General features: G+C 32.5%; 1 protein-coding gene across 1 annotated transcript; it reads right to left on the bottom strand.

The window, feature by feature from the left end:
* Positions 1 to 2,563: 2,563 nt before the first annotated feature.
* Positions 2,564 to 7,451, bottom strand: LOC149241520 (putative amidase At4g34880). The gene is made up of 5 exons (XM_089370574.1): positions 6,879 to 7,451; positions 6,379 to 6,593; positions 5,834 to 6,061; positions 5,533 to 5,722; positions 2,564 to 2,926 (listed from the first exon to the last, which is right to left on the bottom strand). The coding sequence occupies exons 1-5, from the start codon at positions 7,449 to 7,451 to the stop codon at positions 2,564 to 2,566; spliced, it is 1,569 nt and encodes a 522-aa protein (XP_089226700.1).
* Positions 7,452 to 27,309: the final 19,858 nt, after the last annotated feature.

The raw sequence follows: 27,309 nt of genomic DNA, 5'->3' as shown, positions 1-27,309 counted from the left end.
AAAACCCTTATGCCTACATGAGGTAAGAAATCCATGTACCCTTGTGCCTATCACGAGGTAAGAATCCATGTTGTTTGATCAACATTTTACTGGATCTGGTGAACACTCACCTAGGTTATCTTTCATGTTCAATGAATATAGTAACCTATTTTAGCACATGATCAAGGTGGGTTTTGGTATATTGTGCATGGGTCACAATACCATTTAATATATTCTCTCTATGTGCAACTTCTACGTCAAGGTGACTCCACGGCTCTAAGAAAATCCACCATGAGATTTGAACCTCACCCAATGATGAAAAAAATCCACACTTTACATCATTGGATCCAACTTCTTTGGATTGATAATAAAATTATATAGCAATAAGAATGCTCTTCTTGACCCCAAAAGGCCTACCAAAAGACCAACTTTCCATATACAGATCAAAGTCACTTTTGAACTAATATTCCCAACTATTATAATCCTCACTACATTGTTAGTTAAAAGTGAGGAAGTATTCTGTCCATCACTTATTTGTTTGGCTTTATTGCAATATTTTTCCTAAATAAAGATGGAAATTACAAAATTTGTGTACATTTTGGTTAAAACAAAACTGTAATAAAAAGTAGCTAGTACCTGCCACTTGGTTTAAATATAGCTAAACTAAAATAAAAATACTAAATTCAAGTTAGTGTTAAGCTTTAGAATCTAGTCAATTTAAGTTTTACTCATTGATATATTGAGGTATTTTGTTAATTGTAATTTTGGATTGTGTTACATGTTCCTATCTATTTTTTTACGTGGGAAGGTAAATATGTTATTTAAGTGAATATAAACTATTTTCAAAGATTTTAATTTTTAATGGTTTTTTATAAAACTTAACAATAAAAAATTTAAAAATATGTGAAATCCATAATATTAATAAAAAATAATAAAATTCAATCCATAATATTAAATTATAATAAATTATAATAAATATTTTTTAAAAACTGTGTAAAAAATAAATGTGTTTTATTTCATTTATTAAAATTTACTATTTTATCTATCAATCTTGATCTTTAAATTTCACGCAACATTTTTCCCCCTCGATTGCAACCTCGATCGACTCTGCTCGGTAGTAAAGGTTGGTTGTAGGGAGGCGAAAATCCTTTATATTTTTAAAATTAATTTAACTCACATTAATCTGTAAGATATGCTTCTGATTCCCGCCGTATCTGCCGTCTAATAATTTGACGGGCTAAGTCCCGTGCAGCCCCCTTTGTGGCAGGTCTAATGTTATTTGAAAGGGCAAGAGCTAACCAGCTTGTTATAATGCCTATTTACATGCAGGCTGGTTAATTGCAAGCTGGTTAGACTGGTTAAGTATATATTGTGACTGTGATTTTTGCCCACTTCAAAATTTTTAACCAACCTGTATGTAAGCAAGCATTTAATGCCCTATGGTAAGCTGGTTCACTCTTGTCATTTGAAAGAAGGTGCGATGGCAGAGAATCCTATTGTGCAAAGTTCAAGACATCAAACCCTATCTAATTAATACAAAGACTAATATCAGTTAATTTACTAATTTTAATTATTAAATTCGAGGTGGGTATTGACTTTCCTTGGCATATATTTTAAATTAATTAAATCACATTAATCATAAAAACGGGCAGCGATTTTCAACCATATTGTGCAAAGTTCAAGCCATCAAATCCTATTTAAGTAATACAAAGACTAATATTAGTTAATTTACTAACTGTAATTATTAAATTGGAGGGGTATTCAATTATTAAATTCGAAGAAGGTATTGACTTTTCTGGGCATATATCTTAAATTAATTAATTCACATTAATCATAAAATAGCGCAGTAATCATAAAATATAAGATATCAATTATTAAAAATAAATAAAAATTGTAATTATGATTATGACTATTGATAAAAATAAGCATTGTGATATCTAATTAATTAATTAATTGTATTAAATGAATTTACCATCTAACAATGTTATGGATGACCAAGTAGAAAATGTCAATTTGTAATCAAAAAAATAAATGTAATTGCAATTGCTATTACAATTATGTTATGTATTAAAATCATATTGTTGAAAAGAAAATTAAAATACATAATATTAATAACAATTTCTTAATATAATTGCATTTTAAATTCTAATATTAATTAATAATAAAATCAAATTCTAACATACTTTAGAATTATATTAATCATATTAATAAAATATTAGTGTCATGACATTCACTTGAACATTATCACAATAAATTAAGTATTATAATCTACTAAAATTATGTAGATATGAAAGATAATTATTATTGTTATTATTACAATTTAATAATAATAAGAAATATCCAAATTAATTAACATTTTAATAATAATTGATATTTCAAATCATTGTTTTTCTAGCAAAACAATTCCAAATCTTAAAGCTTAAAGCTTCATTATTATAGTTCAATCCCAAATCTCGTATTAGTTCATTATGCAATGAGTTGGGAATATCGTCAAAAGTTGTAACCAAGAGCATTGTTCTGCACATCTCTATGTAGGATGATACTTATTCACTACATAAGCTTGATACTTATTCACTATATAAGCTTACATAAATATCGTACTGGGAATTTTTCTTATCTTGGTTGCATATTCAAAAGCATAAGAAATCTCAACAAGAGTTGTCTCTGAACCTCTCCCCCCTCCAAAATATAAGCCAAATGGAACACCTATTTTATTATATCCTGCAGGTACAGTGATACCAGGATATCCTGCGATGGCTAAAATATACGTGATACTATCATCAAGTGTTACTAATGCATCTAATTTATAGTCTTTTAACACTTTATCAATTCCATTTTTGGTTATCAAATGAATCTTTTTGAGAGATTTCTTATATGCCTCCGCATTGAAGTTTGATGTTTTTTGGGACTCGAGAAAATAGTCTTGTCCATATTCAGGAATTTTTTCCTAAAAAAAAAGAAAAGAAAATATTAGTTAAAAAAAACTTTTATAATTTAAAAATATTTGAAATTACATTATAATTGTAAATCTTTATCACAAGAAAAACTACAATTATATTAAATTAAAAAAAATCATTAAAAAACTTACCTTTATCTCTTATATATATAGCAATCTTTATCTCTTATATATATGAAATATTTTAACTTTGTATATTAAAATTTACTTTATAATTTTGTATCTCTATCACCATAAAAATTTCAATTATATTAAATTAAAAACAAAGTCCATTAAAAAACTTATTTCTTATATATATACAACAAATACGTAATAAATAATTAACAAATAAGATTATTCCTCTAAATGGTTTTAAATAAAGTGAATCCTAACTTAATAATTAACAATGTGAAATAAAGTGAATCCTAACTTAATAATTCACCATTGTTAATGTATCCTAAATGATTAACCATTCATTCTTGAAATAGAACTAGGTTCCATGACCACATGCATGTAGGAATAAGAAAGTATGAAAGAAAGAAATAAATGCCCAAACATGTCAAATTTGCAAAATTTATAGCTTTTAGAAGTTGGATGCTTTCTGGACTTCTGGATGCCCTCAATTTTTCACGGGAAGAATTAAGGCATTGATGTTTTGATTGGTATGTCATTATCCTAAGTTGATGGTATGTCCTCATCCCAATTGGATCCTAGAGGGGACATTGATTAATATGGAATACATGGTATTAGATGGAATAGATATGTACGCGACCTTGCACTTGTTGGCATTACTTTTAATGATGATGAGAATAAATTTGGGTGGGCTAGTGACATGGTACAAGGAAAACTACTTGTAAAGGAGGCATATGGTTCATTTTTTCTTTTCCTTTATAGTTTGGTTTCTTATAGATGGTTCTTGTATATGGAAGTGGAATATTCCAACTAAGCTTAATGTTTTTGGTTGGTTGGGCTAGCAAAAAAGGATTTTGATGTGGGATAACCTTTGCGGGGGGCTTTTGTTGGTCCTGGTTGCTTCATATTATGTATTGAGGCATATGAGGATTCAATCAATCTATTTTTGAAGTGTATATTTTCCAAATGGATCTGGCTTGAATTATAAATTTGTTGAATATGCACATGGATTGTAATTGTTCTTTAGTGGAAGATTGCCTTCAAGATTGGATTACTTTTAACAAAAAATTCGATCCTCTTCCATTATATATAATGTGGGGTATTTGTAAGAGTCACAATTCTTTTATATTTGAGAACACTAATCTTAATATCAGGAGTTTGTGCATTAGGATAGTCGCATTTTACAGAGAAGCAGGGTTTGTAGGCAAAGTATTATCAGTGAGACATATCCTCCTTTGTATATCTCATATCTGATTGGGTTTTTTGATGAAGCCACAAAAGAAGTGTTGTGCGAAGGGGTGCATACATATCTTTATTGCCTATTACCTAGTACACTATATCATTTTAGTTCGAATGATGACAAGAGGTCTAACACTCGTGAAGTTCTTTCTATCTGGGGTTTATTATATTCTGCTTGAAGGTTTGATATGGAGGCACTGGAGGTATTAGGTGCGAATGATGACAAGAGGTCTAACACCCGTGAAGTTCTTTCTATCTGGGGTTTATTATATTTTGCTTGAAGGTTTGATATGAAGGCACTGGAGGTATTAGGTGACTCTTAAATGATGGTGGATTGGGCATAAAAAAATACAACTTTCAATCCCCCTTATACAACTAGATCCCCCTTATACAACTAGATGAGGAGCATCCCGGTGATTATTGAACAATTCAAGGAGCTGACTTTTTCTCATACATGCTGAGAATTCCAGCATTGTTGCTAGCAAGCTATCAAAAGATGGTCTCAAGCTGCCATTTGGCCATTTGGTGAGATATGCTATTCATAATTTGCAAACAGTAACAGGCATGGAAGAAGTAAATTCTCATATATATATATGATTCATTCGGGGCTTGGCATTCAATGATTTCATTCTAGAGGTGGTCTTTTTGGTATCACGGTAATGATCTCTGATCTTTGTTTTTGCACTTCTTTAACTCTGAAAAGATGGTCTTTTTGGGACATTGACACCTCAATGTTGTTTGGTTTTATACACTGAGACTTCTAATTTTAGTAGACATATTTATCTTTTAGATCATGTAAATGTTTTATGTTAGGTTTATAGCTCATAATATTATAATTTGCAGGTGTCAGATACTATCTTGATAATCTCTAACATTGGATGTTTGATGGTTTTTGTAGGTTCTTTTGAAAGGTAACTATTCTCTAAGACATATGTGGATAGTTATATGCTGGCATATTGACTTATGAACTATGTAAAGTCACTTATATTTTAATATAATAGTGTTGGTTTTTTCGTGATTGAAGAAAAATAAAATGTTTACAGAAAACTTTTGTCTCCTGAGATAGTTGACATAAGAGGAACTAATAAGCCTGCACTACCTGGGATAGTTAAACTGTAAAATCAGATCTGGACGGATTCAACGGACTTGGATTGATAATTAAAGCACTCTAATTTTACAGCTAACAAGACTATAGTATGGATTTTAGTGAATCTGCAGCTAATGCGATAAGATCAGACTGATTATACCTCCTGCGGATGTTCGTTGTTGAAAGCGATAACATCAGCGAGTGTGCGGACAGGAGACTCGGGCAGTTCTGAAAGATACATATTCAAATCCTGTTTAAAGTCGTACAAAAAAACCGTCTCCAGGTCAGTCAAATCCACGTTGAAGATGGCATTGATACCGCTATTTGCCACCAATGTTGCCCCTTTCTGCCTGCAAACCAGAAAACAGCAGTCTCTTACAACACATATTTTTTCATAAATCGGATGTAGTGCTACTTTATCTTTGGTAAACTGAAAAGATTAGAATTAATTCTGATATGACCTTAAAGTGGCCAGAAGTTTCTCAAAGGCTACTGCTTCACTGGATCCATTAATGCCTCGAAAAATGCCGAGTCTTTTGCCATGCAACCCATCAGGCTTGAGGAACTGCTTATAGCCACCCTTCGGGATAAACTGTGCTGCACTTTTCGAGGCTTTGTGATCTCGTAGGTCATAACCAACAATTTCGTCTAGAAGGTAAACCGCGTCAGTTACAGTTCTGCAAATGGGTCTGTTATGTACCACCAAATTGGGGTCAACACATATTCGTCTCCAAATCAGTCCAAGAGAAAACCAAGAAAAAAATGTAAAAGATTACGCAATTCTGCAAAACACATTCATTTATCAGTCCGAGAAAAGTCTGTTAAAGGTTATCGAACTACGCTAAGGTGAGGGATAACCTCACCTTGGCATTTGGAGATCAGGGAAAGACCAATTTCCACCGAGTAAGGTCCTGATCTAGCAAATAAAATTTGAGGGTTCTAACTAATTTGGGGTTCTAGCAAATAATTTTAAAGAGCAGGAATAGTTCAAGAAAATTGCATTTACCCCACAGTGTCTCGGTGGTGTGAGACGGGAATGACTCCAGCCCTGCTGGTGAGTCCAACTGTGGGTTTTATTCCAACAACTCCATTAACACTAGATGGAGAGAGAATTGAGCCAACAGTTTCTGTGCCTAGCGTCACCGCTGCCATATTCGCTGACACAGCCACCGCCGATCCTGTGCTGGATCCGCTTGGATCAGCTGTCAATACATATGGATTCTGCACAATTCAAACCCATCATCAGATCCATTTCTACCCACTGTAAGCTATATGATATGATAGCATAGTGAAACTCAAACTTAAAACGTCTTAACAGAAAAACTAAACTGGGGAATTCTTCAAGATACCCACTATCATTAGCTTTTCAAAGAATTTACACATGGCTATAATGGCATAATGCTATGAGAAATTTAAAATATTGATTGAGCCCATAGGCTTATGCACTGTTAAATAAGTACTTAAAATAAATCTATACCGATATTGAACAAAGTAAAACATACCAACCTTGACCTGGCCTCCTCTGGGACTCCAACCATTGGGTGCAGTGGAAGACCTGACGTCTGCCCACTCACTCATGCTTGCTTTACCCAAAATTATTGCACCAGACTTCCTCAGTTTTTTCACCACACCTGCATCCCTTGCAACCTTGTAACCCAATAGAGCAAATGATCCAGCAGTTGTATTGAGCTTGTCATTGGAGGCAATGCTGTCCTTGATTAACACGGGTATTCCATGGAGAGCTGATTCAATGGTTCCACATGCTTTCAGTCTCTGGGTATCTGCCATGTCTGCAAGTAGGAGTGCATCTGGATTGAGTTCCATAAGAGCATGAAGCACTGTATTGAGTTTCTTAATCCGATCGAGATAGAACTCCACGAGTCCTCTGGAGGTGAGCTTGCCTGCCTTGAATGCCTGCTGAATTTCTGGAATTGTTGCTTCTTCTATGCTAAACCCTTCCACAGATTGGTTATGAAGAACGGTATAAAATGGGGTTTCGTGTGCAAATATTATGAAGGAAAAGCATGGTGCTAGGATGGCCATGGCAGCCCATGAGTATCGTGAGTAGTGAGATTTCATCCTGGTCTTTTGATTACTGCAACGCTATGGTCTGAGCACTAGCCAGTTTGCTTGGTAGAATAGGAAATGATATCCAAACCTTAGTGACCAAAAATGTGGAACGTTTGATCCTTCTTGTAATGTGTCAGATACATGAAGCTTTCGCTCTCACTTTATTTTTATATATTTCTTTCTGTTTCTGTACTTCAGGTTGGGATTATTTTGGTTAAAAGAACCATGTGTTGCTGCGAGAGAGTTTAGTTGTAATAGAAAATTACATTTAAAAATAATTAAATAATTCTTCAGTTAATAAATTAAAATAATTTTTTTTTAATAAAATATTTCAATTCTATATTAATTTATTAATTTTATATCCATGATATAAAAATTAAATAATTAAAAGTGAGAAAAAAATTATTTTTAAATATCAAAATGATATATAACTTTTTCACTATTTAATATGGAATTAATAAATGCCATAAAAATAATAATATATTTAATATTATATGATATATAATTTACGTAATTTCTTTACTATTTACTATGGAGTTGACAAATAACATGTAAAAATAATATATTTGATATTATATAATTGAGCCCAAACATTTAAGAGTATGAGAGTATCACTGCGATGCGTAGGTATGCCATGTTCTCAAAAAATAATAAAAATATTTTTTGCTAATGTTTGTCAATCTTAAATTATATATAGTTTTTTAATCTTATTAATGGAGTAAGATTAATTATTAAAATATAACTATACATTTGAATGGATAGTAAATTATCTCATGCTTTTAATAGTTCCTTTATCATATACATGAATTTAGATTTGAATGAATCATAAATTTACCTTTAATTTTTTTTTTTAACCACATTAAAATTCTAAATTAAGTAAAATTTTAAACATTTTTACTCTACTAAAGCTACTGTAATTTCTTAAATCAAAGGAAAAAGGTTAACTCAACACAAAAAATCGAAAATCTTGTTCTAAAATCTTTAAATATTTATTTTAATTAATCATTTGTAAAATAAATCTTTAGAATGAAAAGTGATATCCTAGGGATATATTCAAATATTTAATATTTCCACATCAAAGTTGTAATATTTAAAAATATTATTTGGATGTAATTTTTTATAAATTTTGTTATCAAGCCATGTAAAAAGAATCATTAAATCTAATATTGATATTATAATATGAATATTATATTTAATATTAATATTAATATTATTAAATTTAATAACTTTGGATTAATGCAATATTAAATTTAATATAATATTAAATTTGTTATATTATAATATATATTAATATATCATGATATATATTAACTCTATATATATATGGAGGGAAGAACAAAGACATAGAGTGATAGAGGTGGAGAGATAGAGGGAGTGACAAGGGAGAGGAGGAGATACAATGAAGGAGAGAGAGAAAGAGAAGAGGGAGAGAATGATAAGAGAGAGGGGGGAGACTCAAAGACAGAGGGGGTAGGGATAGTGACAAAGTTGGAGGGTAGATAGAAAGGGAGAGAGAGAGACGGGGGAGATAGATAGTGACAATGTTAGAGGGTAGAGAGAGAGGGAGAGAGACGGGGGAGATAGATAGTGACAATGTTAGAGGGTAGAGAGAGAGAGAGAGACGGGGGAGAGAGAGGGAGGTAGGAGAGAAAGGGAGAGAGAGGAAGGACCAGAGAGAGGACTTGAGAGAGAGGAGGAGAGAGGGAGGGACAAAGAGATGGAGTTGGAGAGGGAGTGAAGAAGAAAGACATTGAGAGAGAAAAGTGGGGAGAGAGAGAGAGAGGGAGTGACAAGGGAGAGATGGAGAGAGAAAGTGTATGTTTTGGGGTGAGATAAAGAGAAAAATAAGGAGATATGGAAGGAAGGGGGGAGAGAAGGAGAGAGGAGAGAGGGAGGGAGATAGTGACAGAGTTGGAGGGCGAAGAGAGAGGGGGGGAATAGAGAGAGGTGGGAGAGAAATGGACAAAGATGAAGGAAGAGATAGAGGACATGACAGAGAGGAGAGAGGGAGTTGGAGGGGGAGAGAGAGGTAGGTAAGAAGAAAGGTATAAAGAGAGAAAAGTGGAGAGAGATAGGGGTGATAAGGAAGAGAGAGAGGGAGAGAGGAGAGCACGAGGGAAGACAAATAGAAGGGAGTGAGAGGGAAAGGGAGAGTAAGAAGGAGGGAGAAATAGATAGATATGGATGAAGAGTGTGTATGCTCTATAGGTGATATAGAGAGACAAAGGAGAGGCAGAGGGAGATAGAGATATAGATGGGAAGTGAAGAGAGAGATAGATAGAGGGAGGGAGGGATGGACAGAGAGATAAATATCTATGGAGAGAGAGAGCGTGTGTGTTTGGGGGGGTGGGGTCAGATAGAAAGACAAAGAAAGAGAGATGAAGGGAGATATAGATATAGATGGAAGAGGAGAGAGGGAAGAAGATTTTTTGCACAAGATGCATTAATTTCAGTGTAGATGATGATTTATAATCCTATTTGATTGTTTGCACTAGATGCATTGATTTCAATGTAGATGTTGATTTCTAATCCTATTTGATTGCTTGCTCTAGATGCATTGATTTTCAGTGTAGATGGTGATTTCCAATCCTATTTGATTGCTTACACTAGATGCATTGATTTCAGTGTAGATGTTGATTTCTAATTATATTTGATTGCTTGAATTAGATGCATTGATTTAAGTGTAGATATTGATTTCTAATCTTATTTGATTTCTCTCATTAGATGCATTAATTTCAGTGTAGATGTTGTTTTCTAATCCTATTTGACTACTCGCATTAAATGGATTGGATATTGTTAATCTTGGGACTGTAAATTATTAAAAATATTTTTCAATATTATATGGAAGGGAGAGAGGGAAGAATATTTCTTGCACTAGATGCATTGATTTGAATGTAGATGATGTTTTCTTAGAATTCTATTCAATTGATTGCACTAGATGCATTGATTTCAAATCCTATTTGATTTCTTGGTCTAGATGCATTGATTCAAGTGTAGATGTTGATTTCTAATCCTTTTTTATTGCTTGCACTAGATGTATTTATTTTAATGTAGATTTGGATTTCTAATCCTATTTGATTGCTTTCATTAGATGCATTTATTTTAGTGTAGATGTTGATTTCTAATCTCAATTGATTGCTTGCATTAGATGCATTGATTTCAATGTAGATGTTATTTTCTAATCTTATTTGATTGCTTGCATTAGATGCATTAGATGATAATCTCGATGTTTTAGATTATTAAGAAAAAATATTTCGAGATATATAGTAATACCTAAAAGGACACTATTAAGAATTAATTAGTTGTCAAAATAAGAATTAATTAGTTGTCAAAAGTTGCGATACCTAGAATTGAAATGAAATCGATGGGTATAATAAATCCTCCTGCGAAGTGCAAATTAATCCTTGATAAGACTGCCTCCCTTCTATATCCCCAACTAATTACTAATATACAATTGCATATATTCAAAATTAGATATATTCAAAATTACTAATAGATAATTGCATATAATAATGTATTCATAATTTTTATAAGAGGAAAATATATATTTATAAACATTCAAAACAAATCAAAATATTCTTGAAATAGATATGATAATTGTTTGGAGACACAAACAATGTAAAGATTTTATAATTCTAACCACACATTAAAAAAATTATTCAAAAAAAATTATTCCTTGACTTTGCTAAATAGACTAATAAAAACTCATCAAAATATTCTTGAAGGAAATAAATTATGTCAAACATTAGCAAAGAAAAAAATTATTTCAAGAGTGACCTTAATAAATGATTAAAATTACTCTTCAAGATATATTTAGTAATAGATGGAGGGACACTATAGAGAATTAATTAGTTATCAGAAGTTGTAATACCTAAAATTAAATGAAATAGATGCACAATATTAATCCTCATGCAAACTATTGACAAAATTGTCTCCCTTCTTCATCACCAACTAATTACTAATAGATAATTACATACACATATAAAAATATAACACAACCACTGTAACATTCGAAAAAATTATCATCCAAATCCAAACACATAAACACACAAACCACTCAAAGCATCCAAAAAAAGATATACAAACCATTCAAGTCAAGCAACACAGACTAAATTAAGGAAGATAATGATATGGTCATGGAAAGCAAAAAAAACATAATGTGAATTTGGAAGTTAATCTCAAACATATACATAACAATGATAATCTAAAAATGTGAGATTGTTGTCCTCAACTTGAACCAACTTAGATCCATCTAATACTGGATCTATCATGCGGCGAGAAGGATCAAATCCCTAGAGGTGAAAACCTTTCCTCAAATTCTACACTCCAAAGAGAAGGTTTGCACCTTGAGGGATTTGATCCCTCTCGGCGCATGATAGATCTAGTGTTATATGAATCTAAGATGGTATGTAATGCATTCTATGTTTAGTTGGCATGTAACAATTAAAATAATTAAAAAGAGAAAATCTTATAGATATATGTTTTCTACTTCCAAATATGATTTGGAGATATATTAATATTTCAATGTGTAGAAAGTAAATCATAAATAAAATATTTCAATACCAAACAAAATGATATATGTGTGTGTGTGTGTGTGTTGGTAAGGAATTAGTGTTCTAATAAAGCTAGCCAATTAATATGTAAAATATTTACAAAAGGTTTAACATAATAATCCTTATAGAAGATATTTAAGATTCATAAAGCTATAGAAAGCATTAACTAATTAGGAGGAAGTGTAGTGCGATTGTCTTTAGCTTCCCCCATAGGCACAACATCAAGAAGGTCTTGTAATGGCCCATTTAAGTATGGTATGCCAAGCTTTGTTGATTCCTTGCCTTACCCTCCAGCTATAATTTCCTTGATGGCAAAGGGGTCCACTAGGTTGCCTTAATCAATTTGTTGATGATGAAACTAAGGGATTCATATTCCTCTTACAATTTGTTGATGTATCTCTTCTACCTAATCATAATGTCCATGACAATATCCTTATAATCATTGAAACATTTTATTTATGTTTCACATTCTACACATCAAAATGTTAATCATATTTGGAAGTGGAAAATGTATATCCATAGGAGACTCTCTCTATATATATGTTATAAATATTTTTTTAAATGTTACATGTCATATCCATATTAAAAAATGAATGAGTTATGAATATCCAAAAAAAAAAAACTTTTAATGGAATAAGAATTCTCTTTGTTTATATATATAAAATCCATATTAAACTTTTTAATTAATAAAATTATATATATATACACACACACACACACAAAGTTGACATTGAAATATTTTATTTATAATTTATATTCTACACATTAAAATGTTAACATATGTCCTAATTATATTTGAAAGTAGAAAACATATATCCATAAGACTCTCTCTTTATATAAAATTATTTTTATTATCTATATATATATATATATATATATATATATATATATATATATATATATATATATATATGTGTGTGTGTGTGTGTGTGTGTGTGTGAGAATTAAAACATGAATGAATCACAAATCTAAAAAAAAACCTAATTAATAGAATAATAATTCTCTCTATATATACAAATTAAAAAAGTTTAATATGAATTTTATGTATAAAGACAATTCTTATTCTATTAATAGTAAGTTTTTTTTTAATTAATTAATTTATTTTATATTTGCAATTCATTTATATTTTAATATAGAATTGATATATGACATTTTAAATATTAATAGCAAAAATTATATATATATATATATATATATATATATATATATATATATATATTTATTTATTTATTTAGAGAGAGAGAGAGAGAGAGAGAGAGAGAGAGAGAGAGAATTCTTATTTCATTAATAGGTTTTTTTGAGGGAGATTTGTAATTCATTCCTTTTTTAATATGGAGTTGACGTGTAACATTTAAAAAATATTTATAACATATATAGAGAGAAAGTCCTATGCATATACATTTTTTATTTCCAAATATGATTGGGACATGTATTAACATTTTGATGTGTAGAATGCGAATCATAGATAAAATATTTCAATGTCTAATATATATATATATATATAGTTTCTCAAAATCAACATATACCCATATTAACTTCGAAACTACCAAGATCTAAGAGGAATCAAATATTTCAACTTGTAAACATTTCCTTAAGTTTTGGATTAAAAGAAAGTTTGCATATTGAGAGGTTTGATGCCTCTTAGTACTTGGTAGATATGGAGTTGAGATGGATCTATTCTAGTTAAATATGTGTTCATCAATATTAGATAACAAGATGGTATCAATATTAAATTGTATTATATTAATTTAATTTTCATTTTCATTTTTTTATAAATCTTAATATAAAATTTCAATAAACTTTTTATATATTTTAATTTTATTTCTTATATCGAAATTTTTATTAATTAATTTTATTTCTTAAATATATATATATTTTTTTAAATAGAGTGGAAATGGAGTGATTGTAGCATACCAACTATTAGAAGTGGAATTTGAGTGATGTAATAAACAAATTGTTACAAAACCCATTTATAGTTTGAGTGACCCTCTAGCAGTGATTGCAATATATAACCAATTTTTACAAAACCCAGAAGTGGAAGTTGAGTCATGTAAAAATCAAATTGTTACAAAACCCTTTTATAGATTGAGTGACCCTCTAGGAGGGGTGTGTGGATTTTTCGCTCTGCAACTATGGTGGTCATTCCTTAGTGCCATATGAATAATTTTCTAGACCTCTAGGGACTTCACTCCTACTAACGTCACCATGGGTTTGTGTTGGAACAAGATGTCTGACCATATGTCTCATTACTCCTTAGAATGTGACGAGGGGCCCGTGTGGTTAGGTTTTTCATGGGTTCTGGGTCCCTCTTACCCCTCCATGCCTAGTCACTTTCTATAAATTTTTGCCCTTTCTATCTCTGGGATTATTCTATCGGTTTTTTGTTTACTCCTAACATGTCGTCGAGTTCCCTAGACATTGATTTGGGTGGTCCAAATGGTGGTATCGAGATGATGGCTAAGTCGGTGGATGAACTAGTCTCGAGATCTCCTCTTGCTCCTTTTTCTCGCATTGGGGTCTCTTGACACACTCTTTCACATGCCCAAAAGGATCTATCTCTTGGTTCCGAGAAGCCCTTGCTTTCTCTTGGTAGTGATATTGAAATTAGTCGGGTTTTGACTCTCTCTATACGCGCCTTGATGGGGAAATTCCATTATATTTCTCTCTCAAACACTTAGATATTAACATGGGTCTCCATCCACTAGAAGTTGCTGCTAGGATATTGTCCTACTTTCAATCTTTTGATGAACAATTGGATTCACTTTCATTTTTTGGACGAAGGCGAGCTACTCACTATTTTGCAACGCACTTGGGTCAAAGGTTGAGGGTTTTTATGGCTGAACCAATGACAAACAAGGTTTACCCCACTCACTGAAAAACTTAAGTCACATTATCTATGGGTTAATATGGTAGGGTTTCCTTTAGGGTTAATGGATGAGCCAAATTATCATGAAAGTGGCAAATAATATCAGGAAGTTTATATTTTTTTGAGGATATGTCTCTAGTCACCTTCAAAAAGTGGATATTGTGGGTACTGGTGGAGATGGACCTTGGAAATGGTTAACCATATTAAATGGAGATTATTCTAAGTGATTCATATTTCAATTTACGTTTGGACTATTGGAAAGTCTTGTTCCAGTGCTTGGTTTGCCACTAAATAGGCCACCTCAAGGCGACATGCAATTTTTTGGGTTCAAAGAGTTCTCAAAACCCAAGTTAGTGTGTTAGGGTTTCTCACATGACCAGGAATAACCTTTTTCTTTATGATGAAGATCTTCAAGGTGGTAGAGCGAGTACTCTGAAGCAGTTATTTTCTGGTTGGATTTGCCTTAGGATGATGTTGGGTGTTTTCTGGAAACTCTTAGAAATGGGCCTTTCAATGGGGTTTTTTCTTTTGTGGAAGTTTATGGTGCAGTGGAATTTGTCTCATCTCCTCACATTTCAAAGGTTTAGGCGAACAATTTTTTAGATGATGAAGGTGCCATCCTCAAGTCCAAGTGATGGATTTGTACTTCCTCCTTCCACAACTGGGGTTTCATCGAATCTGTTGGACACTATTTCAGGGAAGCTTCTCCAAACTCTCTCGAGATATGGTATTTTATTGTTGGATAATCTTGCAATTTTTTCTTCAAATCCCTTTGTTGTTATTGTACCTTCCTCTTGTAGATTACCTCCACTTGATTCTCTTTGTAACCTTCCCCTTACTCCTATCATTCCCAGTCTCCCTATTTACAAACCATCATACTATTTCAGTATAAATCCCATTCTTCTCTCTTATAGTATCTGAAGGTCCTCTCTCTTTGCATCAGGCCTTTTAAATAGCCATGTATCAACCACAGGCCCTCCTACTGATGCTTGACCTCCTCCCCTAAATAATCCATCTCATCATACTGCTATAAAGGAGGGGGTTTCACAAGCGAATAATTTCCCTCTCGACCCTTCTTATTTTTCTTCCTTAAACCTAGTTTCCATTCCCTCCTATCATTCCCCACTGTCCAACATATCATTGCAAGAAAACCATATGTCCTCCTTTAAATATGTCACCGTTCAGAAGAAGTGATCAATCAAAGAAAATATTTCCCGTGAATCTATCACTGATGGTGATCGTTTTCTAGAGTTTTTTAATATATATGATGTGAAATTTTCAACTCATATTACAATAATTGGAAATTATTCTTTTAACTCATTAAAATTAAGTGCAATTTATTTCCTATGACAAACAATGAATAAAATCACAACTGAAATTTTCGCCATAAAACATCACAGAAAATAAAATACTAGAACTGAGAAATATAGAGCACACACACAATAAAAATGATACCATATTTTTGGACAAATGTCCTCGAAAAAACCCAATTTTGGAAAACTGGTGTACAAGATGAGGGTTTTATTTATTATATGCAACAACAAAAATTTTGAGTACAAATATGGATGCCAAATGGACTATCCTCTAGAAAAATATACTACCAAAATTATATGGAGGAAATTCCTCCCTTTTGCAATCAAACTCGCCCCCTTTGGCCTTGCTCGCACTTCCTCCTAATAACTCACACTCACAAGAAATACACACTTCTTGGCCTAGATAATTCACACTGTCTGCTGGTTGGGTCTCAATGAGCTGTCCCACCTTCCTCTGGCCTTAGAGTGAATCGATCTACCTTTCAGGTGATCTGCCAACCTCCAACAATTGAAAGGATCACTTTCCGACACTTCAAACTAGGGTTTATGGTTGCTTAGACTGGCTGATCGGCCTCTCTGCAGAAATAATTCATCCTCCAAACTATTGTTCCTCTGTTGTTGATAAACTCTACTGGAAATGAATCTGTTTCTCCCTCAGTATCTGCCACATGATCACTAGCTCAAATTCTTCTCTAGCTAGACTCTGCGCTCTAGGAAATTCGATCTTCCTTGATCACTAGTGTATCTTCTCCATCCCCATCTATTTTCTCTTATAATCTATCTTTGGTGAACCAATGGCCATGATTAGATCCCCATCAACGACTAAGATCATCTCCAACTCAATCCATGTGAGTTTCTTAAGGAATCTCACATTTCTCAATTAATTGTTTTTAATTAATCACTTTTCCTAAGTTAGACTTAGGAAGCATTTAATTATTGATCAATTAACTTAATTGAGACATCTCTAGGTGTTTTCTCTTGAAAAATTTTCTGGGTTCTGCAGATATTGTGTTCCTTAGCCTCTTCGACCAAAGTCGAGATTAGAACACCCATCTAATGTTACAAAAACTAACACTCCCTCTTATCGAGGAAGGTGTTCTCTCACTCTGTCTCCATAACATCCTCTATACACATTGCTGATGTCTGACAACTGTGAAAAATTGTCACTGTCCACCATGTCACTGTGCAACTCTGATTCATCTGCCACTCTAAGATGAAAAAATCCTACATTTTTGTTTCTACTGACACTGCACTATACAACCTGTACTGCTACCAACGCTTCTCCGTGCTACAACTAATCTCATGCTGCTGCAACTGAGAAATATATTCTAAATCAACTGTGTCTCTGTACTGGATGTGTATTTTTCTCCTGAGTTTCTAACTACTTCTAGTCTCTTCTCTATCTACTGAGTTAGTCTGCTCCTTGAATTTTTTTGCACCCCTCAAGTACATGACTACAACTAGTTATGCCATTGTCCCTTAAGATCTAACTATGCCATCCTCAACACTAATCCATATGCTACTGAATATTGGTGGCCCTTATAGCAAGGGTAATGTTATAAGAAGAAACACCCATCCAATGCAATCTTCTTTGGACCTAGCCCAAATCTCTGCAACTCAAGGATCTAGAGCTCAATTTCACCCCACCTCTCTTGTGGAGGTATAACTGCATATAGTGAGAATTCATCCTCCAACATGGAAGAAAAATTATATATCTTTGTAGAAGTTGATTCCTGCTCCTTCTTCTCCTTCTTGTCCTTCTTCCCCTTCAAACATTAGGTACTGTAGTGACCAAACTCACCACACCTGAAGAATTTGATCTTTGACAAATCCTTCTTCTTCTTTTCTCCTCCCTATGAGCCTTGTCCCTGACTTGGAACTTTCTTTACCTTCCCCTTTTATGCAAGGGCTACATTCTCCTCTTCCTTCACACCCTTCAGTCCTTTGCTATTGTTGCAACTGATATTTCTCTCAACTAGAGAAAGCCTCATCTCCTCCTATGTAAAGTCTTCCCACAATCGATCCCAACCTGGTAGGTTGTCTCGTCTAGTGATGCCTTGGATGAAAGTGGCCCACTCTGGGGTGAAACCATTGAGATTTGTACACACCATCTCACTCGAGGTGCTTCTCCAACTATTTCAATCTCATCTCAGACATTCTAAATCCTAGTGAGATAAGGAGTGACTCTTTCATACTTATGCATCCTAGTGAGCCTCAACTTCTCTTTCAAGAACATCTTCCAGTTCTCGGAAGGATTCTGAAAGAGCTTAGCAATCACATACCACATTTATTTAGTCATATTCTTGGCTGCTAAGTGTGAGACTATATGATCCCTAATTCCATCAAAGATCAACCACCTTGCCTTGGCCAACTCCTTATTGTAGATCTCTAGTTGTTGCAGGTCTATCAGTACAACTACAAATCTCTCTACATATGTCTTCAGAGCATGCTCATCTAGTAGAAAAGTCATCTTGGATTTCCAGATACAATAATTCAAGACTACATCTAGCCTATCTTGATCTCGAAGTCCTACTGAGGCCATTTTATACAAAACTCACATCTGGGAAAAGAAATAGGAATAAAATCACGAAAAACAACAAATAAAATAACAACTGCAATTTTCATGATAAAAACATTATGAAAAATAAAATACTAGAACTGAGAAATATAGAGAACACACACAATAGAAATGGCACTGTTATTTTTGGACAAATGTCCCTGGAAAAACCTAATTTTGGAAAACCAGTGTAGCAGATGAGGGTTTTATTTATTATATGCAACAACAAAAATTCTTAGTACAAATATGGATGCTAATCTAGTTATCCTCCAACAAAATATACTACCAAAATGATATGGAGAAAATTCCTCCTTTTGCAATCAAACTTGGCCACTCTGTCCCTACTCGCACTTCCTCCTAGCAACTTGCACTAGCCATAAATGCGCACTGCTTGGCACAAATAATTTGCACTTCCTGCTAGCTAGATATGTATGAGCCTTCCTACCTCCCTCAAGCTCTGGAGGTGACTCACTCTACCTTTCGGTTGATCTCTCGACCTCCAGCAACTGAAACGATCACTTTCTCACACTTCGAAGTACGGTTTCTGGCTGGTCAGCCTCTTCGCAAAAATAATTCGGCCTCCCAACTACTCATGCTCTGCTGCTGAGAAACTTTGCTGGAAATGACATTGCTTCTCCCTCAATCTCTGCCACTCGATCACATGCTCAAATTCTTCTCTAGCTGGACTCTGTTCACTGAGAAATTCGATCTACCTTAATCATCAATGTATCTTCTCCATCCCTGTCAAGTTGCTCTTGTAATTTTTTGTTGGTGAACCAACAACCATGATTAGATCCCCATAAGTGGTTAAGATCATCCCTAACTCGATCCATGTGAGTTTCTAGAGAAATATTACCTTTCTCAATTAATTTTTGTTAATTAATCACTTTTCCTAAGTTAGTAAATATTTAATCATTGATCAAATAACTTAATTGAGCTATCTCTAGGTGTTTTCTCCTGAAATTTTTTATGGGTTCTTGATATCTTATGTTCCTTAGCCTCTCTAACCAAATTTGAGACTTGGAACACCTTCCCAATTGTACAAAAACTAATATCTAATTCTGTTAGGGTCCTTAGAGCGATACAAACCTCCTATTATACTTCTTGATTAAAATAATGTCCTTGAATATAAGGGGAGTTATGGGTCCTCCCAAAATAAGTGCCCTCCATAAATTAGTGTCTCTCCATCATCCCTCGATCATCTTCTTTCAAGAAAAAGCTAGGGAATTCCTCCACCATATTCATCTGGATTGGTGCATATGTTCAGTGGATGTAGAGGGACAATCTAGGGGGCTTGTTGTCCTTTGGAACCAAGGGGATGATACTCTCATACCTTCCTCTTCTTTGGATGACATCATTCTAGAAGGTCATCTCAGGGGCTTGGATGATCCGGTAATACTTGTTAATTGTCATGGCCCCTATCTGGAATGGGAACCTTTTTTGAAATCATATTTTAAATAGTGATTTACTTCCAGAACACTCCCTTATCCTTGCTAGTGACTTGGATTTTACTTATTTTGTTAGTGAGATCTAGGGGAGAGTGCCCATCTTGATCCTTTTTCTTAGGTTATTTCTCGGATTATCTATGAGTCAAATCTCATTGATATTTTCCAAAATCCTCTTGGACCCATGTGGAGAAATGGAAGATTATGGATTGAGGGGGTGGAAAAATGATTGGATAGATTCATGATTTCGGAACCTCTAATTTTAAAATTGGGAAAATATCATTCCTGCATTTGTCAAGAGGTCATATCGGACCATTTTCTGATTTTCCTGCAACTCAACTTTAATGTGGCCCATTCAAAGGTTCCTTCTAAATTTAATAGATCTAAAGAGGAGTCCTTTATTTCCTTGGTTCATGATTTATGGAAGAATTTTTAGATTTTTCCTTCCTTGTCGGTTATGGGTTCATGGATTATAAAATGAAAAATTTAAAATTCCATGTAAAATCATGGGCTTGGAACCTTATCTGTGAACAACATTGTGAGTTGGAAGCTAATGAATCTAAAATTAATTCATGTCAAAATTCTTTAATTTATACATGGTTTTTAGAAGCTATTAAAAGTAGTGTTTTCTCCTTAGCTGAGAGGAAAGTTTGTTTGCTCAAAGCAAAGGAGGAATGTTGGAGACTTAAGAGCATGGTGATTTGGATAAAGGAGGGTGACAATAATTATAAATTATTCCACAAGTTTTCCTCTTATAGGAAAAATAAAAATGTTATTTGGGACATTTTAGAAGAATAGGGTAAGTCCTTTTTTTCTCTACAGGATCTAGAGAATATTGCTAGGGATCACTTTTCTGAGATTTTCAGGGATTCTGGTGACTGTCTTACACAAAATAAACAACATATTATTCAACATTTTCCTAGTATCTTTTTGGAGGAGGACACAACTAGATTGGGCCAGTTTGTCTCACTGAAAGAGATAAAGGATATTTTGAATTCATTCACAAAGGATACAAGTATTGGACCTGATGGTTGGATTGTAGAGTTTTATCTATATTTCTTTCAATTCATTGGGGATGACATCTTGTGTGTGGTGGATGATGCGAGAGTTAATGGGAAGGTGTCTGGGGCTATGAATTCTACTTTCTTAGCTATGATTCCTAAATATTCTAAGCCTCAGTCTTTCAATGATTATCTACCCATCTCTCTTTGTAATCTTATTTACAAGATGATTGCAAAGGTTTTGTCCTCCGAGCTGAAATATATTCTTTCTTCAGCTCTCTCTAAGGAGAAATTTGGATTCCTCTTAGGCTGATTGATTTATGATTCTATGGGCTCATCCCAAGAGGCTCTTCACTTCATCAAAATTAGGAAACATTATTCTTTCATCCTAAAGATGGATCTTTGTAAGGCATATGATTGGGTGAACTGGATTTCCTTCATTTACTTTTTCATATTGATCTGGACCCACATTCGACAAACTAGATTATGGGATGTATTATATCTACTAATATTGCAGTGCTCATAAATGCTTGTCCATCTATTTTTTTCTTGGCATCCAGGGATTTAGGACTGGGATGTCCTCTATCACTGCTTTTATTCCTATTAGCGATTGAAGGCTTGAGCAGGATGATTATCACAACAAAGAGAGAATAGTGCTTGAAAGGTGTCAAGATGAAAAAATCTAATTATCTCTCACATCTCTTGTTCATTGATTATGTCCTTATCCTAGGTGATTGTTCTGAATCTGAATGGGACACCTACAACAATATTTTTCCTATCTTTTGTTCTACCTAGGATGTTGATTAGTTAGAAAAGGTTTACTTTTTTGGATAAAAATGTTCTAACCTAGACTATTTCATATATTGAATCTTGCTTCCATATAAGATGGCCTCTTTCGATCAAGGATTTTTCTATTTGGGTTATTACCTAAAGCCAAATTGCTATTATGTGGAGGACTGGAATTGGTTTCTTAAGTGGGTTGAAGGCAAGATAAGTAATTGGTGCTACAAATGGCTTTCTATTGGTGAAAGAATGACATTGATCAAGTTGGTATTATGAAGTATCCATGCGTATTGGCTCTCCCTCAAAAAGATTGCCAAATATACCCTCCATAAGATTCAACAATGTATAAGTAATTTCCTCTAGAATGGTAAAAGCAGCTACATATATCATTGCTTGGTCAAGTGGGATATCCTAGCCCAACCCAAATGTTAGGGTGGCTAGGGGTTCAAGAATATCCAATGGTTCGGTATTGCATTGACCATGAAGAGTACCTAGCGGGCCATCACTGGGAATTGTATTTGGAGCAACATTATTTTGGAGAAATATTGACATAAAAAACCTATTCTGAAATGTCTTTGGTCTTTTAAGCCACTCAAATACATTATTGGTTCGAATATTTGGAGGGTTTTGGTGGTCACTATTCCTTAGATCACCAAATGGTTGATGTGGAAGGTTGGTAATGGGAAGCAAGTCAACTTGGGTATTGATTCTTTTATTGGGGGATATAACTTCTATCTATTATCTCCAAAGTTCATTTCACAACTCAATGTCCAGGGTGTTTCTAGACTTTGCCATGATTTTTTTCCATCCTCACAACATTATTTCATTAGCAGGTCAAAATTTGCGTTTGAATCAGGAATTTAGGGCCCTCTAGTAGATGAATGGGACATTTTTGTCAAGAATCTAATTCCTAATGGACTAATCTTACCAGCTGAGGAGGATTCAATTTCCCGAGTTTGGAACACCTCTTCTGGTCATATTACATCTAATCAAACTTATAATTCTATAACAATATGTTCTTCCCAACCCATGGTAAATTGGTGGTATAAGAAGATTTGGTGTTGACCCATTTTCCCCTAAACTGAAATGTTTTATTTTGTTAGATTTTGAGAAGTGGACACACACATGGGACATATTGCTGCACAAAGTATTTTCTAGGCCAAATATATGTATCCTTTGCTCAAAGGACTCTCAATCTATCAATCACTTATTTTTCATGTGTGATTTTTCTAGGGATCTCTAGGATGCATCCGTCAGTTTATTTAATATTCTGGACCTTGGTCTTGTGTCTCCTCTTGATCATCGTCTTCTTTGGTAGGAGCACAATATGGGCATATTTAAAGCTTTTCACATCTTGCATGGGGTATTTGGAAAGTTCAGAATAAGCATATTTTTGAAGGTCGCTTCGATGAGATCTCAGGTATCCTTTCTCAAATTATGGGTTTCTTCACTTATTATATTAGACATTTGAAGTGTTCCCAGAGTCAAGTTTTATGTTTTCCTCCTACTCCACTATCTGTTAATGTAGGCTTATTTGATGGTGCATATCAGGCTAGTGTTTGTGGAGAGGGTGCAATCATATTTCTTCTGACAATGTGTATTTTCAAATATGGCTGAATTTTGGTTTATGGTCAAACACCAAAGCAGAGGTTACAGCTATTTGGGCCCTCTTATATATTGTTTCCTCCATGAACATTTTCTATATTCATATTTATGGAGATTCAAAGTGTGTGATTGATTGGCTTGTGAGGAGAGGAAATTTGAAGGTTGTTTTCCATCCATCATTAGATGGGTCAAATTCGATTTCTTAGGGGTCTCTTCCACAATATATACTTTTAGCGCAAATTAAGGGAATGGAACAAAAGATTTGATTACCTATCCAAGAAATCTCTATAGGTAGAGGAAGGGTTAATCTTCCTTGATGAACAAAGGGGCCTTCAAATATTGAGAAGGGGATAAACTCAACTCCCTAGTGACTTTAAGCTATCTCCAAATTTTGATATGTCATGGTGTTCTTTTCTTTTATGTTAGCTCATGAATAGTTTATATTATTTGACTATAAATTGGTTAATCCTTTTTGTCATCAAGAGATTATTGGTTCAATGTTTATGACTATGTATCCTTTTTGTAGTAATCTTTTTTATGTTATTTTCAAGATATAGTTGTAACTGTCATTCCCATTTTTGGTTACTGCTAGACGTGATGGCCGCCTAAACTGAAAGTGTTTTCTATGTTTATGATATATATCTATATATATGTATGTATGTATGTATGTACGTATGTATGTATGTATGTATGTATGTATGCATGCATGTATGTATGTATGTATGTATGTATGCATGTAATTGTACTCTTTCTTAACTAAAAGGATGATTTCTCCTCTATGAAAAGATTGAGTGACCCTCCAATCAATTCACTTGAGAAAGCACTTCTTCTCAGACATATAGACATTTATAAACCATATTCTAATCTTTGACATACAAAAATTGTATCCTATTCTCTAACAGACACAAACTTCAAATCTAAATTTCATTGTGAAACCTAGCTAGTGGTGATAGGCACGTATGGTGAAATTTTGTCTTATACCATATTGTGGAAGTCCAATTAACAAATTAGAGGATTGACCATGTGTGAATGGTTGTGTTCTTAGAAAATATGTAAATACATATTTTTCTGAGCATGTAAAATATTTTTATTAATTTATAATGATAGTTTAATTAAACCAATGTAGATATTTTAATTTGGATTTATGAGTGTAGAGAAGGATTAAATATCTTGAGGTGCAAACCTTTATTAAAGTGAAAAACTTGAAAAAAGGTTTGAACTTCTAAATATGATACATTTGATAAATCTAATTTTAACATGGATCTATGTTGGTTACATGCACACATACACATACTTTACCTTTCAATCCCATGTTGAACATAGAAGGAATTACACATCTCCTTTATTTTGATAAACGTAATAATAAAATGTTTTAACTATATGATTTTTTATTTTTATTTTCATTGCCTTTGTATAATATATACATAGCTAACCCATGACATGTACACCTATTAATTTGTGTGGGGTTCTAGATTTTTTTTGGGTCATATATGTGTGTGTTAGATGTTGAAATACTTTACTTGATCTTTAATTTGTTAATATGTGTATTATTTTTAAATGTGTGTAGAATACCTCTGGACACAAAAATAAGAACATTTACCCTATATTTCTTTACAAAAATTATGTTATTTTTAATCATAAAAATAAAATGTTTGTATTGTTGGAAATTATGTGTAAATAGACATTTTATCAATTTTTTTATGTAATAATTAAAAAATATTTCCTTTATAAAATTGGTGACTAGGAGGGCTTAGAGTATGTTATGTCTCCCTTAGACATAAGGAAACAAGTTAATGTCTGGTAGGAGTGAAAGTCTGCCCCATTATTATGTGGCTTGGTTTTCCTTGAAGAACAATGATGATTTAACCTACATAGGGGATACCAAGCCAATAATGAATATCCATACTAATGATTTGACAATTAAGTTACAATAAGTTTTCTCACCATTTAAACACAAAAAAAGCAGAGAAAATAAATAAATTAATGAGTAGTATAATTGTAAAATCTAACATTAACATTACTCAAATAATTTAAATCATTCTTTCAATGTAAAACATACCAAATTCCTTTGATATTTAAACCCACCTTAACTTTGAATCTACTAAGCCCGAGAGAGATCAAATCTCTTAAGGTGGAAGCCTTTTTTAGAGTGAAAACATATTTCATCCCTCTGGACACTTGGTAGATCCAGAGTTAAGTTGAATCTAGGTTGGTTTACTTATTAGTTTTTATTAAAGCTAAAGTTGTTATGATATGTGCGCATAAATTACTCACCATTTTATATTTAAAAGAATTTTATAAATATATATATTCAAAAATGTTTTTCTTTAAAATATGTATATTTATATATTAAAAAATGTTTTAAATATTTTTTATTGATCTAAAATATAGAACCTATTCTCATATTTACAAATCTGTAGTTGTGTATTAATTGAATTTAGAAGTGGTAATTTTTCCTTTCTACATTTTAAATTTTTTTTGAATGTATTTTTAAACTAATTTTGGATATTGTTGAAATCCTAGGAACTAATGGATATCACAATTGAATTAATATCTAAACACACAAAAGCAAATAAACCTTTTCTTAGTAATAACTTCTCCTTAAATTATAATATCCTAAACAATATTCTAAAATAACAATTTAAAATTTAATTTAAAAAATCAACTTATTATCCATTATTGAATGTTATCACTAATGTAAGTATCATTCTAAAAGAATTGATACCGAGTCTATTAATTTCAAGAATCTAAGAATTAGGGCTTCACATGAAAAATGTTTTGAATATCAATTTTTAGGAAAGTTATTATGATATATGTGTATAAATCTATCTTTATTTTACATTTAAATGAATTTTATAATTTTTTTTTTAAATATATATTTATATTTTAAATATTTTTTGTTGATTTAAAATGTTGATTATATTCTTTTATGTAGTTGTGTGGTAATTGAATTTAAAGTAATAATTTAACTTTTTTTAAAACGTATTTTTGAGTATAATCTATAAGTATTTTTATTTATTGTTAAAATCTAAACTACGATGACAAAAATTAAACAAACCTTTTTAAAGTAAATATCCTTTAAATTATAATATTTTAAACAATATTCTAAGAGAATAACTCGTAATTTAATTTTAAAAAGTCAACATATTACTCATTGTTCAAAGTTATCACTAATGTAAGTATCTTCAACTGTAAAAATGTGAATAATTCTTTAATTATTAGTTTTTATTAAAATTATTATGATTTGTGTGGTTAAATTTCTATTCATTTTAGATTTAAAAGAATTTTATAATTTTTTTTAAATATATATTGATATATTCAAAAAAAAATTAAGTTGTTTTTAGTGATTTAAAATGCGGAATATATTCTCATATATAGTTTTATAGTAATTGAATTTAAAGTGTTAATTTAGCTTTTCTACATTTAAAAAATTTCTTGAGTATATTTTTTAGTTAATTTTCCTTTTGCTAAAATTGGAAAAACCAATATAGCTCATAATTAAATTAATGTCTAAACACGCAAAATTAAATAAACATTTTCTCAGTGAAGACTTCTCCTTTAATTATAATATCTTAAGCAAACAACTCAAAATTTAATTAAAAAAAAATCAACATATTACCCATTGTCCAATGTTATCACTAAGAAGCAATATATTAATGTCAGAACTATGATAGTTAGGATTTCAGGTTAAGGATTCTTACTTGGACAAGCTCCGAAGGCAGAGATCATTCACAATGGAAAACA

This window comes from Pinus tabuliformis, chromosome 8, assembly GCF_031772625.1.
Source record: "Pinus tabuliformis cultivar Carrire ecotype Pingquan chromosome 8, CPIR1, whole genome shotgun sequence".
Classification (NCBI taxonomy): Eukaryota; Viridiplantae; Streptophyta; class Pinopsida; order Pinales; family Pinaceae; genus Pinus; species Pinus tabuliformis.
This window is presented reverse-complemented; position numbering and strand designations above follow the sequence as displayed.

Excerpts from the sequence above, each read along its gene's own strand:
- LOC149241520 (XM_089370574.1), bottom strand. The coding sequence starts at position 7,451 with ATGAAATCTCACTACTCACGATACTCATGGGCTGCCATGGCCATCCTA. Across the intron at positions 6,062-6,378 it reads CACCACCGAGACACTGTGGG|ACCCATTTGCAGAACTGTAA; the intron begins GTAAATGCAATT and ends GGTACATAACAG. Across the intron at positions 2,927-5,532 it reads ACAACGAACATCCGCAGGAG|GAAAAAATTCCTGAATATGG; the intron begins GTATAATCAGTC and ends CTTTTTTTTTAG.